Source organism: Salminus brasiliensis, chromosome 25, assembly GCF_030463535.1.
Source record: "Salminus brasiliensis chromosome 25, fSalBra1.hap2, whole genome shotgun sequence".
Classification (NCBI taxonomy): Eukaryota; Metazoa; Chordata; class Actinopteri; order Characiformes; family Bryconidae; genus Salminus; species Salminus brasiliensis.
The window spans coordinates 18863272-18877773 of NC_132902.1; the positions used below are offsets into that span (position 1 = coordinate 18863272).

A 14502-nucleotide genomic window follows, 5' to 3' on the forward strand; every position below is an offset into this window, starting at 1 on the left:
TCTTTACAGGCACTTTTCATCTCTCCATCTGTCTCTGCTCTTTTTCTCTCACTTCTCTTTTTTCTGACTCTCTCAGTCTCCAGTTTTCTCTTTTCCCCTCTCCCCCATACACCCACCCCAGTCATGCTGACTGGTCATCAGAGGTCAAGCTTTAAATTCAGTGGTGCAGTCAGATAGTTTTAGATTCAGTCCCTCCTGGGGGGATGAACTGTATTGGCTGCATCATCATCACACCTGCAGGTAAATATCCTTTCAGAGGTCAAGAATAACAACCCATGTAGGTTAAATAATACAGGCAGGCATACATGCATATAATGTGTGTGTGTGTGTGTGTGCCCTTTACAGTGCCTAGAAATCACACAGTTCAGAAAATAGTATATTAAGGGCAAGAACTGACCCCTGACCACAGGACCACCACCCCAGCCAACTTGCTCCTGTAGGTCTCACATAGTGGAACGTGGGCTAGGTGGGTTCTAGGTGGGCATGGGCTGTGAGTGGGTTTGTTCATGTGTTTTTACTGGGACCCAGTTGGGCTTCCCAAATGGGCCCCATTGTTACAGCCACCTTAATCTTACATGGGTCCTATCTAGACCCCATGTTCATTGAACAACCCAGATGGGACCAAGCTTTAACATGAATCCTGGTGAGCACCCATATGTGGAGCCAACATGAAACCAGAGAAAAAAAAACTTTCTGGTTCCCAGTTGGGATACCCGTACCCCCTGAGAGGGGACCACCATTCACTAGTTATTCTTTGGGTAGAGGACCAGTATAAGCACAGGAGTGCTGTCAGGAGTGCTGTCAATTGGGTACCTGCCAAATGCTCCTATATAGTAGGTGTTTCTGATAAAATGGCCAATCAACATACCAGCAATGTGGGTGTACCTAATAAAATGTGTACAGGAGGCTTAGAGTTCTGTTATTATCTGCAGAGCGTAGGAACGTCCAGAGTTCGCAAGTGAAATTAGAGTTCCCTTTGAATGCTTATATGGTTCTTCCTATACAGGAGAAATCTGTGTGTCTCCCTATCTGGGATCTTTTTTTAGTACCAAGTTGTATCATTTGTCTGAACAATCATTAACATGATGATGTAAATATTCAGTTATATAAAGTTTTATTTATTTATTTCATTTGGTCAAATGGGGAAAAAAGGAAAGGATTTTACATCTCTTCCAGAATTACGCATTTTCTGGCAACAACCGAACAAGCTCAAGTCGGAGTATCCCAGTCCATAATATTGAGTTTTTACTGCCATCTGCTGTTTGAAGACGACCTGAAAACCAGCAAACAGTCCGTGTTATTGGGTCATTCAGTTGTCTTCTATTAGTCTGCTCTTTAAAAAGGAGGTTCTTCAAGGGTTCTTTAGTTGAGGCAATGGTTCTTTTATAAAACCAGGACAACTCTGATAACTGTTTGAATACATTAATGGTTCCTCGAGATGGTTATTTAACCATTAAACAAACTGTTCCTGTGTTAAAAAATCCCTTATTACTTAATTTATACCTGAATCAGGGGTGCCGTATGGGAGGAAAGTTAAGATGATTGTGTGACAGGGCCTGTGACTGTATACATGTATTATCTGAGATTTTTGGCAGAATTATTAGAATTGTGGGGCCCAGTGTAATGTCTTTTTATGCAGCCAAAAATTACTGGCAGCACCCCTGACCTGAATCCATTATTTATATTCCACAAGCCAATTCATAAATGAAGAGTAAACACAGCAAGTAAAATCCAACCAGACCTTGAACCTCTCCAATCTCTAATTCCTTAAAACGTGTCAACAGACTGACAGCTTACTGGAGGGTCTCATCTGAGCAAATACGATTCTATGCAGTACTGGAGAAGGATAGTGGAACCCTTTCTGGTGCTTTATCTGTAATGGAGTATTGGAGCTCTGGCAAATTGTGGAATGAGTTGGAGTCCCAGACCCAATCATCCAACATCAGTATCTGAATGAGCTAAATGATTCCATGGCTGAACGCAACGAGATATACAGAACCAATCAGAAGAAGCTTCTAACCAAACGGTTCTCTGAGTTGTCCTGGTATATATATTTATATAGAACCACTGTTTTATTAAACTCATTTGTGAGAGTATGTTTGACAACAAAAATGCTTCTTCTAGCCATAAAGTCATTTGAGTGGGTTTCTGGAGTGAGTAGATACACAATATGTCCAAAAGTATCCAGACACCCCTTCCAGTTAGTATATTTAGCTTTAAGGTTTTAATAAACGCAGGCACTTACAACTTTTGGAAAATCACCACAGAAAAGCACTGGTAATAGAATAGGAAGCTTTGTAGCAGTCAGATATGAGACCAAGTCATACAAATAAACTAATAAACAAATAAACCAAATAACTACAGAGTGTAGTTCCTGCAGAAACCGTGAGTGTGTTGTGGTCAAGGCTAAAATGTGGGGTGCCAAAACATTTGCCCTAAAAATGGTTAGTCCAAAGGCTGCGCAAGGATGAGCTTTTGGACCAACCATTTTTTGGGCAAAAGTTTTGGAACCATGCATTTAAGCTATGGAAAGCACTGAAGAGAAATTAGGGTGCACACATTCTCTAAAATGTATGACAATTTTACAAAGACCCCAAGTTGAATTGGTTAAAAAAGCATAAAACTAAACTATTGGTTCTATGATTGTGCCAAATGTGGTGGGTGTAGTTTGAAATTCGGGTAAAAGTTTACGGACACATTTCAAAGCATTCCTATGAGAGAGTTTTGGCACAGTTTCTCTTTTTTTTCTATTTTCTCGACACTTTTGCTATTGCACTTATCCAAAAGCCATATATAAGCCCACTGTCGCAGATCAGGACAGATAAGAGAGAAAGAGAACAATGTCAATATCTCAAAAACTGTAGGAGGAGTAGCAGCTCCAATACAAAGAGTGTAATAATGAAGAAGAGAATGAAAAATAAAACTAATGCAGAACAAAATAATCCAACATCAGTACCTGAATTAACTAATGCTCTCATAGCTGAATGCAATCAAATCTTAAGCAATGTTCCAACATCTAGGATGAACCCTTTCAGTCGAAAAGTAGAGGCTGTTACTGCAGCAGTGGAGGGAACAAACTCCCCATCAGGACCCCATAATAAAAGCTGATAGGCCGGGTCTACAAACTTTGTATGTGATGCTTAAAAGAGCTAAACTTGCCCTGAAAGACAGAGGAAGAGAAGAACAGACGTTCAAAGTTAACTCAATGCATTTATTACATCTAAACATCTCTAAATAAACAGGTAACATTCATTAAGTAAACAATTTCTTCCAATGCATGTAATAAATATTTTTTTTCCTTAGTACTTTATACAAACCGACATTGTTCTACTGTACAATATTTCTTCCACATCTCCTTAAAAAGCCGTTTTTCTCTCGTAAGGACATGCCACAGACGAAGTAAGTGAGTTTTAAGGCAGTGAGCGCAGATGTCAGCTTATGTGAAATGGAAATTAATAAAATAGACCAAAAAAAAAACCAAACAAAAAAAAAAGATGACTTCGACACCAAGTCCACTTGTAGCACAGTTTTCGCATCTAAAAATATATATATATATATATAGAAATCATTTCAACGCAATGCTCCGGTATCCCACTTCAGAACACGAAATACACATCACGGGAACATCCATGTACGTCAAAACCCAAATACACGCGTACACACACACACACATTCATACTCACACCTCCTACCCCCTCTACGTTTCCCTTTATCAATCGTTGCAAAACAAGGATCAATTAGCATCAAATTTAGTCTGCCGTCATTCTTATGTAACAAACCATTCCAAGCACACCCCCCACTTTACATACAGGGGAAGAACGCCAGAAAAAAAGCTTTGGAATACTGGAATACAGGAATACTGGTCGACATTAATGGTTCAGTTAGATGTTCAGCCTGGACTTTGCCTTCTGCCTCCCATAACTAGTTCCAAAGGCTGTGTCACAGCGGTAGCTTTTAAAATAGGCATGGTCTTTTTAGCAACCTAAGGTCAGCTAAGAAGAGACACCAAAAAACAACCCCCCCCCCAAAAAAAAACAAAAAACAAACCCTCATGGTTCCCATAGCAACCACCGATTGATTAAGTGTTGGTCTGCTACTGGCTGTGACACGCTCTGCATCAGTTACTCCAGTCTCTCCTTAACAGTGTCGGAGACAAGGGGGACTGATAGCAGGTTTCAGAAATGCCTTGCAAACCACAGGAGCCAAACATACAAGACGCTGACTGCCCCCAGCAGACGCCTTACTGCCTATGGCTGTAAATAAAGCTTACTCGTGCATGAGTGAGTTTCTTTGAACAGAGAGATTTAATAATTAAAAAAAAAATGGAAGATCCAGGTCAGACGTAGGCCTAAGACAACTAAGGCAAAGTAATAACATGTCAGTCAGCTGTTACATCAAACAGACTGAGGAACGACTTCTCTTATCTAGACGTCTTTGTTAGGCTACTGAGTGACAAAGAACAACACAGTCTGCGAGAAAATGATGCAACGAACTTCAAATCGAAGAACAGTTTCTGAATGAACTGAAGCTTTGTGGTCGTAAAGAACGTTGTAAATACTCATATTTCATCTCATATTAAAAAGAGCATCGAATTGACTTCTGTTCTGTCATTTCGAAATTAGTCAGGCTGTGTTCACTAGGACGTTTTGATATCTGTCAAAAAAGGCCGCCATCTATTTCCACTGATTTAAAAAACAAAAACAAAAAAAAAAACCAAAACGGACAGCACACCAAAGACCATAGGGGTCAGTTTGGGGAGGGGCTTCAGTGAAAATAAGTGATATATATATTTGTAAGCATTTGTTAAGCTGAGCCAATGACCCATCCACTCACTAGGACTCCCTCCATCACTTCCAACAGTCCTGACACTAGGAGGGTGAAGCACATGCACAAGCCTCTTCCGATACACGTGAGGTCAGCCAGGGCCCTCTTTTTCAACGGCCGCCAATGCAGCATCACTAGGCACTCGGCCTGTGCTCGGAGGAAAGTGCCAGATCTCCATCTCTGATACACCAGCCAATAGATGCCTATGTGGGCCAGCATCATAATAGGAGTGACGAGGAGAGAAAGTGCTTTCTACCTACCCAGAGAGAGCATGGCCAATTGTGCTGTCTCTGGCTCTGACCGCTAATGGCAAAGCAACATGACCTGGGATTTGGGCCATAGTGTCAGCTTACTAGTCTGCTGAGCCACTCAGAGTCCCTTGATCAGCCACAGCTAGAAGGCAGTACAATCAAGCTCTAAAGCTACCAGGCCAGATTAACAAACAGTAACACATCTGCTCATTAATAAGCAAAGATTACCGGCATGTTCTGTACACCACAAGCATCACCAGAATTCAGAACAGAATTTCTTGGCTCAAACTAAAGCACATCCATGCAGTTTGTGTCAAGCACTTAAACCGTCTGTATATCTGGACGCTTTAAATTTTACTCTTTATTCTTTGGCTTGGTCACAGTGGATGGAGGTGGATGGTAACATTTGATGTCATGTTGATATTGTTTGTTCACCAATTTGTGTTTATTTATTTTTTGTCCATAATTTACAAATTCTTTAGGTTTTATAGCTCTATAAAACCTAAATAGCAACCACTAGTAGTTTATGTTTGTGTCCTGTTGAAATCCTGTTGGTTTCTGCTCTAACTGATCTCTGCCCACACCTACAACCCCTATTAATGCATTTGTTTTGACAGATAGTCTTGTGAACACAGTCTAATCCAGTAGTTCTCAACCCTGCTCCCGGAGACCCACTGCTTTTCCTGCTTTAAAAACTCAATCAGCCGAGTTAAAAAAAAAAGTTAATCAGCCGATCAGTTGGATTGGGTATGTTAGAAGCAAGGAAAAGACTAAGAAGTGCAGGGCAGTGGGCCTCCAGAAGCAGGGTTGAAACAAGAAAACTGCATGCATCTGAATCCAGTTAATTCAAAGCATCCGCTTCTTTCAAGAAAATACTGGCAGTAATGTTTTTTTTTTGCACCTAGAAGAAATGTGGTCCGGAGAGACATTATTTGGAGAGCGATGGAAAGATTTGTCACACTAGGAAGGCTAAATAAGGACATAATGATACTATTATAATTATCTCAGTCGGAAAAGCCATTAGGCTTTGGGACACAATCTGAAAACTCCTTAGGCCCATTAAACACAAGTTACACAGTTAAGACTGCAGACACTCAAACAAGTCACACACTCCCACAACCAGACAGACACACCTAGGCAGGCTGACAGGTGGCCTTGAATAGCCTGAATCATGTCAGGCCACAACAGTTACCTTTTACCTTTATTAATTTAGACCACTCATTAAATAAATATATTTTCCTTTGTAACTCGGTAAGTGTTGGGCCGTTAAGAGAACAGTCGCACACATCCAGGTCAGGATGATTTGATGTGTTGACAGATAGAGAGAAAGAGTCTTTCAGACAGGCTTTTTCCCCTCTCATCTGCTCTGATAAATCAGTTTTAGTGGTTTATAAAGAAGGAGGGTCTGTTTTTTTTTTACGCTTTTCTGGATTTATAATTTTTTGGTAATAAAACTAGGTCTGCTTTTGAACTTGAAACCTCAAGTGTCACAATGTTTAACCTGAAATCGCTATAAGTACATGTGGGTTCTACCATATCTCCTTATTTTTAACAAAGGCCAAATCCATTTGTGGACCCTAATCATAAGAAACAGTAGTAAAAGTTGTTTTAAAGGACCTGCATGTCAGTCCAGAAAACGCAGCATCACAGATACTAAGCGAACCAACGACACGGGACTGAAAGGGAAGCCTACACCCTTTACAATAGATGCCATAGAAGAACCACTTCTGGTCCCATAAAGAACCGTGTTTATAGAAGAGATATGGGGTGGTGAGAAACTTGCCGTAAAGTTTCTTAACCAATATAAATACTCTCCTCTACATAAATGATTCTTAGAGGAACTAAAACCTGGTTCTTCTATGGCATCATTCAAATAACCTCTTGAAGCACCTTTTCTTTCTTTTTTTTATCAGTGTAGAAGCTGTATTAAGGGTGTAAGGAACACTCCAGTGTTTTTCAACCTCTGCTTCTGCTGCATTTCTAGCATATGCTGAATTACCACAGCCACTAATTCTGATGCATTACACTGCACTCGGTGAAAGAACACATTTATACAAAGCATAAATGGGATGCTGATGATTTCTGTTCTTTCTGGACTGTTGTAATTGACTATATACTACAGACACAGCAGATAAAGATTAGGATAAAATTAGCTGGAGCGCTTCTCCACTGTGGAACCAGTTAAGACACAGCCACACATCCTGTTTTTCTAGTTGCTTCACACAGGGAACCAGACTAATCAAGCCTTTTCACCTGTCCTATTCTCTTCAGTCAGAAATCTGAAACCTTTCTGGGATGAAATCTCTGCTTTTGTCACCTCACAGAAAAAGAGAGAACTGCACAGTATGAGTCCCAGACAAAGCATGAGAGAGAAGCTAGCAAAACAGCAATCAAAAAAGAAAGAAAAAAGAAAAAAATGATGATTTTCTGTGGTGTAACTTTTGGCCTTGTGCATTACAAAAAAAAAATCTAAGTCAGAGAAATCAAAGAATGAAATTTGAAATTTTGCACAAATTCTCATTCAAGATAATTCCTAAGACGGACACATGACAGTACAAGCAGAGCACAAACCAACTGCTCTAAAGTATAAATAAGTGATTAAGAAAAACGAAATGGCAATCAGTCGTCATCTATCCGTTCTCCCGTAGCAAATTCCTGAAAGAAAAGGAATGCCTGTTAACAGTTCATATACTTCATATAATTTAAAAGTGTTACAAAACCATCTGCGAGTTGAAAAAACACTGCCAGCTCTAGAGAGTCAAGTAAAGTCTGAGCAGAGAAGCATGCCTGGGTCCATCTGGAGACGCGGATGACCAACTGGCTGAAGGACAGCGAAGTCCTTGTGTGGGAGGGCTGCGCCTTTAACGTGGAATTAGAAATTATACTGAATGTAATGTAGCCATGAAAAAAAACAAAACAAAAGATATAAAATATTATAATAACAGTATAATCAAGGGGACAACAAAATAAAGATTGGTGACAAAATCAGGAAAGTCTTCTTTTTTTCCATTGAAGAAAACAAAAACAAACAAAAGAAAGCCCCTTCGTTATTCGCAGAATAGGAAAAAAAAGGTCTTTCAAGTTTATATATATACAAAAAGTAAAACTGAAAATATATTTGTTCTCTGTACACGGCAACGTTCATCATCGTTGTGGAAAAACAAACACATAAGAACACTCTTCGCTTTCCTTATCGGGCTCCTTCCGCATTTTAGTTTATCCTGCCAATGCCCAGGGTCTCTTCAGTCTGTTTGGTTCTCGGAAAATGGGAACTTCGGTCAGTCTAAGGAGATTACGTCCGGGATGGAGCCGTAGATGGCAGAGGCCATGGCCGTGTCGGAGGCGGAGCGGGGAACGGTGGGCAGGCCATGGGTCTCCCGCAGGCTGCTGGACGACACCAGGCTGCCGCTGGAGCTGCTGCTGTTGCTGCGGTTGACGTTAACGGGGGCATGGACAGCACTGCTGCTCACTGGGGTACTGGGTGGGTCCAGAAAGAGCTGGGTGGAGCTGTAGGGCAGGAAACGATTCAGGAGGAGATCGTGGTCTTCTGACGCTGAAGCGGCCGCGGCCATCACCATGTTATAGTGCTGAGAGCAGAGTAAAAATAGAATTAGGCATTCAGATTTTACTGTTTTACTACTGGTGGAAAGCTTAAATTCTCTGGAAAGTGTGTGTGAGGCACCCAGTCTTACCTGATGGTTGTCTCCTTGTAAAAAGGAGAAAAAGTTCAGATCTGTTTGAAACAGAAGGTAAATGTATACATTACATGGTTATGCTGTTCATTGTGATGCAATGATCGAAATTTTGCTATAGGATATGTAGCACATAACATGAAAAAGGGTTTCAAACAAAAGGGGGCGCCAAAGCCATGGCTTTAAAGACAGAAGGTTAAATATATATTTATTTTTTTATCAATTAAACCATGATGTATATGATGTCCAATTAACAATTTTTTTAGTTTTCTCCATCGTTTAAACCCTTTAACTTCCAGTCAAAGTTTATATATATATATATCATAGGTTATAATATTATTCCATGACATTTCTTTGGAGGTGGTAACATGTTTTATATTCTGTATGTGTGTACCTGACAGGTCATTGGGAGTAGGGTAGTAGTGCCGGTAGTCCTGTATGAGAGGCGGTGGAGGAGGGATGTAGTTGGTCTCTACTTGAGGCATACTAGGAGTTCGACTCACAGGAGATGGTTGTGTACATAGATTCAACACTCTGCAGAACCACATACAAATACACACACACACACACACACACACACACACACACACACAAGCACAGAGTATTATAAAACATAATACACACAATTACATGAGTAGTCATACTTAGATTTAGTGGGCAAAAGGCCTGTTTGCTTACTACAAGTTTCAATGAGGTGGCATTCATCTAAATCTGAATCAACAAACGAAAGAAGCATGCCCCACATACCCCTTATTCATCTGTGGGGACGTGGGCGAAAGAGAGGGGCAGTTTCGTTTTGGAGGGGGTTCTTCATCCTCCTCATCCTCCGACGAGCTGTCTAGAGTCAGATCGATCACTTCCACTTTCTTACTGTTGCTGTTCGTGTGCGAGTTGGATTTCTGTTCGGATACTGATGTCCGACATCCGCCTGCCAACATGAGCACATGATAAAGAGAGAGAACAGAACAGAACATGCATGAGAAATTGCTCTAAATCTCTACCATTTATTCCTCTTGTATCTCTTCTCATCTGTAACCCAAAGACCGCTGTTGCATGTTGTAAGCATGGGGGAGGAAGAGTCATGCTCTGGAGCTGTTTTGGAACCGGTGTGGTACACAAAGTGGACTGAATAAGGAAGAAGGAGGACTACAACTTCAAACCATAGATTTAAATAGACAGTTAAAACATGTTGGGTGTTCAACAGGACAATGACCCCAAACACACGTTAAAAGTGGTTGTGGAATAGATTAAGCAGACCTGACCACTGTGGACAGTGCTTAAAAGTCGGCTTATCAAATATCCAGAAGCTGCCAGAAGCCTGATGATGACTAACAAAAGCGTCTGGTCAAGGTGCAAAAAGAAACCCCATGCATGTTCTGTCTTTTACATGGATTCACCAGCGTGTTTTCAATCCACAGTAAAGTGTATCACAGTAAGGAGCTCTACAGTACACTGTACAGTGTTTTGTCCATATAATGAAGTAATTATTACTGGTTATTTGTATAAACTTCAGGTAACTATATTGACTGCCCTGCACCGCAACCCAATTAGTAGGTCTGCTAGCCATCATTGGCTTCAACTTCATTTCTTAGAAGTTTCAGATATTCAAAGTCATTTCTGTGGGTCTCCTGACTGAAAATAACTACAGCTTCAATATCGTACTTGATGAAGGATTTTTGTGCTTAATTGGATGACTAATGCCTTTCACATTTTCTGACAGGCAATTTACAAAGTTTTAATATAACTTCTGCACACTTGACATTCTCCTAATGATTCCTGAAACCCATTTACTTTGTGGATTACCAAACCTCCTCAAAGCCAAAAAAAGGTGACTGTATGATGAAAACTTAACTAAGATCAAGACATATACTTTACAAAAGCAAGAAGGATAATTTAACCAATGATAGCGAAATAAAATGAAGTTGATCAAATTAAACTTGGAAGAGAGATGAAAATCAATAGTAAAAAGGAGAATTAAGTACAATCTGAGACGCTGTTCAAAAGGGTAAAGATGAGTGTTATATACATAAAAAATCAAATAAAAAAGTCTGTATATGACCGTAAAGACACATGATTAGCGTAGCTGAAACAGCTGGGACCCAATGGTTTCTCTCAATATTAAAAGCATGATGTGTTTCTGAAATAGGCTTTTATTCTGAAAGGAAAGTCTTTTAATCAGGTGCCCTCAAATAATAGACTGAATTTAACCTCAGGCAGTTTCTGTACCCTCAAACATTAGCATGACTACTCCAGATTGTCTAATAATGTCTACACCACATATTAAGAAAGAGCAAGAAGCAAGGCTTTTTAATGAGTTTAAAAGCTTCAGATAATGTGTGAGCTTTAGTGGCTATGAAAGAGACTATACACCGGATTATGGTAAACTGACAGATACTTGAAAAGCAGGCAGCTACATTTCTGCATGTATTCTACTCTATATTTGTTTCATTGAGGTTCGTAAGATATGTGCTTTTGGTTAGTTTGATTAGCTTTTCATTTATTTATATTGCTGTTAATGGTTTAATAGATGAATAATCACCTTTTTTTTATTAAAAAAGAAGATTTTGCATTGCATAAACAGCCTTTGTTCCATCTATTGCAAAGTTTCAATTAGGAACTGTTCAGTCCACTTTAAGAGGCCTTTCAGGTACTATTACACATGCAGCATCTTGTGCACCAGTTTCGCCATTTCGCAGTGTGTGTTTAGTGTGAAGACACTAAACTAAATCCACACGTTTTTTTTTTTCCCAAATACCAAGCCAGTCAAACCACACCCACACAATGTTAAATAAGAAACCAAAAGTACAGGCAGCAATACAATGCCTTCATCTCCTGCTCATCTTTAAAAAGCTGAGTTGAGTTAATTAGACCAAATAAAGATGAAATAAAGGCAATCTTAGATTAATATTAGGGGAACAAAACTCTGTTTATTTAATTATAGATTATTTTGTAATTAAACGTTGCTATTGTTATAATAAGTATTTACAAACTGAAAGATTTGTTTATACACAATTGCTAAATAAAAAAAGGAAAGAAGAGCAAAAACAGGATTTTACCGTCTACACCGTTACACGAGGCGGACACCTCCTGCACCTCCTTTTTCGACCTCATGGGGCCCAACTCCCATCCTCTTTAAACTGAATCTCATCACAGTCTACACAGCTGTTCAGAATCTCCATAAACAACCTATAGTGAGACAGCGGAGAGAGAGAGAGAGAGAGAGAGAGAGAGAGAGAGAGAGAGAGAGAGAGAGAGAGAGAGAGAGAGAGAGACACTTGTCACTTGTTTGACTAAACAGCTTTGTTCCTTCATTTGTAAATCAATTGACCTTAATTGATATGCTTATATGTTTAATTGATCGTGGTAATAATAAAATATGTGAGAACAGGTGAGATAGGAACAGAGTGAGGGAGAGTTAATGACAGAGAGAGAGAGAGAGGGAGTATAAAAGAAAACAAGCGAGAGAGTGAGAAAATAAGTGAGATCATGCGAGATGTAGCACACAAAATAAGCAGAAAGATGTGGAGACAAGAGAGAGAGTAAATAAGAGAGTGGGATCTTGCGAAATTGGGAGAACAAAAAAGAAAGAAAGTGAGAGGAACAGAGAGAGGGAAAGTAAAAGGCAGAGAGAGAATGAAAAGGAACAAGTGAGAGAGGGAGTGAGAATAAGTGGGAGCATATAAGATATAGTGCGCAAATGAGAAAGGAAGAGGTGGTGAGAGAGGGGGAGAGAGAGAGAGAGAGAAAAAGTTATTTATGTATGCAAGATGGAGAGAAACAATATGGGGGTGAGAGAAAGGTAGAGCACGAGAGAGAGCATGACCGAGAGTGTGCAAGTAAGACAGTGCAAGATGGAGAGAATAAGTAAGCGAGAGAGGGAGAGTAACAAAGTTACACGCTCTGTGCAACATGTAATGAATAAATGTGAGAGGAAGAGAGTAAAAGAGAGTGGAAGTGATGCACACAAGAAAAACTGAGGGGGTGAGGGAGAGTACGGGAGTGAGAGAAAGAGAGTGCGCAAGTGAGTGTTCAACATAGTGAGGGATAGAGAGAGAGAGATATGAGAAAGAGGGAGTGACAGGGACAGAACGTGGGAGAAAAAGAGTAGTGAAAGAGGGGGAGAGGGAGAGAGAGAGCATGCACGAGATAGACAGACAAGTGAGTGAGGAACGGGGGGAAGGAGAGAAGGCAGGAGAGAGGGCATACAAGGTGTAGTGAACAAACGAGAGAGAAAGAGAGTAAGTGAAGGCGTGCAAGATGGAGAAAAATGAGGGGGTGAGAGAGGGAGAGTGAGAAAGAGAGAGAATGCAAGTGAGAGCATACAAGATGGAGAGACCGAGTGAGTGGGCGAGAGGGGGGAGTGAGGAATAGAGAGAGAGAGAGAGAGAGAGAGAGAGAGAGAGAGAGAGAGAGAGAGAGAGAGAGAGAGAGAGAGAGAGAGAGAGAGAGAGAGAGAGAGAGAGAGAGAGAGAGAGAGAGAGAGAGAGAGAGAGAGAGAGAGAGAGAGAGCAAAACAGAACAAGTGAGCAAAAGAGGGAGGGAGAGTAAAATAGGGAGAGAGAGGGAAAAGGAGAGAGCGAAAATGTGCACAACTGAGAGTGTGCAATATGTAGAGGACGAGTGAGCAAGGAACAAAGAGGGGGAGGAAGGGAGAGGCTGGAAGAGAGAGAGAGAGATGGGAGAGGGGCTAAGATATGAGCTGTCCAGCTTCCAAAGCAAATAAAAACAGCCCCCGCACAAACAAACACACTAACACACACACACCCACATCCACACACACTCATACTGGGAGTTAGAGGGTTTGAAAGTGTATCGGTGCATTTCTACTCAATCTGTACGCCGAAGGTGTTCATATGTTCGTGTGTTGCAGGCAGGCATACCCGTCAATGATGAGATGTTCATAGGGTGCCTTCTTGTCACAGACAGGACACACCCAGGTGGGCTTCTTCTCGTTCATCTGGATGTAGAGTGTGGCATCAAAACACTGCAGGTGTGAACATGTCACCGCCCGGCACGGAATCATCAGCCGCATCTTCCCCAGCTGCATGGCGCACACACGGACATGGAGGCAGAACACACATCCCGCATGGAAAACGGCACAAGCACAGACACACACAGACACACGGGTAGACAGACCAAGAGTTGTGGTATCAGTTTCACAACAAGGTGCACACACACCTATTGTAAAGTATGACTGACAAAGAGTGCTCATGTTTGCCAAATGAAGATTAATGAGAGTGTTTGTTCATGAATGAATCATGACTGAAGTATCTCCGTTTCAAAACATCTACATGAGCTGAAAGAGGTTGAAACCAGGCGTTTCTAAACAGCAGTGTAAATTTTACAACTTCAGATCTCATCAGGCTGAGCTATTAGACTGCAAGTATGGACTTGCAAGGTATCTTTCTATAAAAGAAAAAGGTGTGCGAGCTTACCGGACACAGTAACGACACTCGTAGACTGGTTGTGGCGATTTCACTGTCGGGGTCTGCTGTTAATTTTTCTTTGACTGTAGAAAAAGGAGCAAACACACTATTATCCACAGGCTGCGAGAAAACACATTTGGTGCGTCCCAACTGCGCACTAATTACTAATACTGCAGTATGCATGGTTAGTGTGTTGTATAGATAAAAGTGTCAAAGTTGAGAATACACAAATATCCAAGATACACACTTAGAACCGGTCGTTTTGATTTGTGGTTATGACGGACACTAGTCTCCCACAATGCAATGTGA

The 14502-nt window shown here is 40.8% G+C and overlaps 1 protein-coding gene across 1 annotated transcript in view; it reads right to left on the reverse strand.

The window, feature by feature from the left end:
* Positions 1 to 3190: 3190 nt before the first annotated feature.
* The window catches only part of pias1a (protein inhibitor of activated STAT, 1a), a 64046-nt gene continuing 52734 nt past the window's right edge, over positions 3191 to 14502 (reverse strand). Inside the window, 8 exon segments of the mRNA XM_072671682.1 lie at positions 3191 to 8662; positions 8768 to 8808; positions 9162 to 9301; positions 9515 to 9695; positions 11824 to 11883; positions 11886 to 11953; positions 13648 to 13808; positions 14203 to 14276. Coding sequence (XP_072527783.1) covers positions 8354 to 8662; positions 8768 to 8808; positions 9162 to 9301; positions 9515 to 9695; positions 11824 to 11883; positions 11886 to 11953; positions 13648 to 13808; positions 14203 to 14276 — 1034 coding nt within the window. The 3' untranslated portion in view covers positions 3191 to 8353.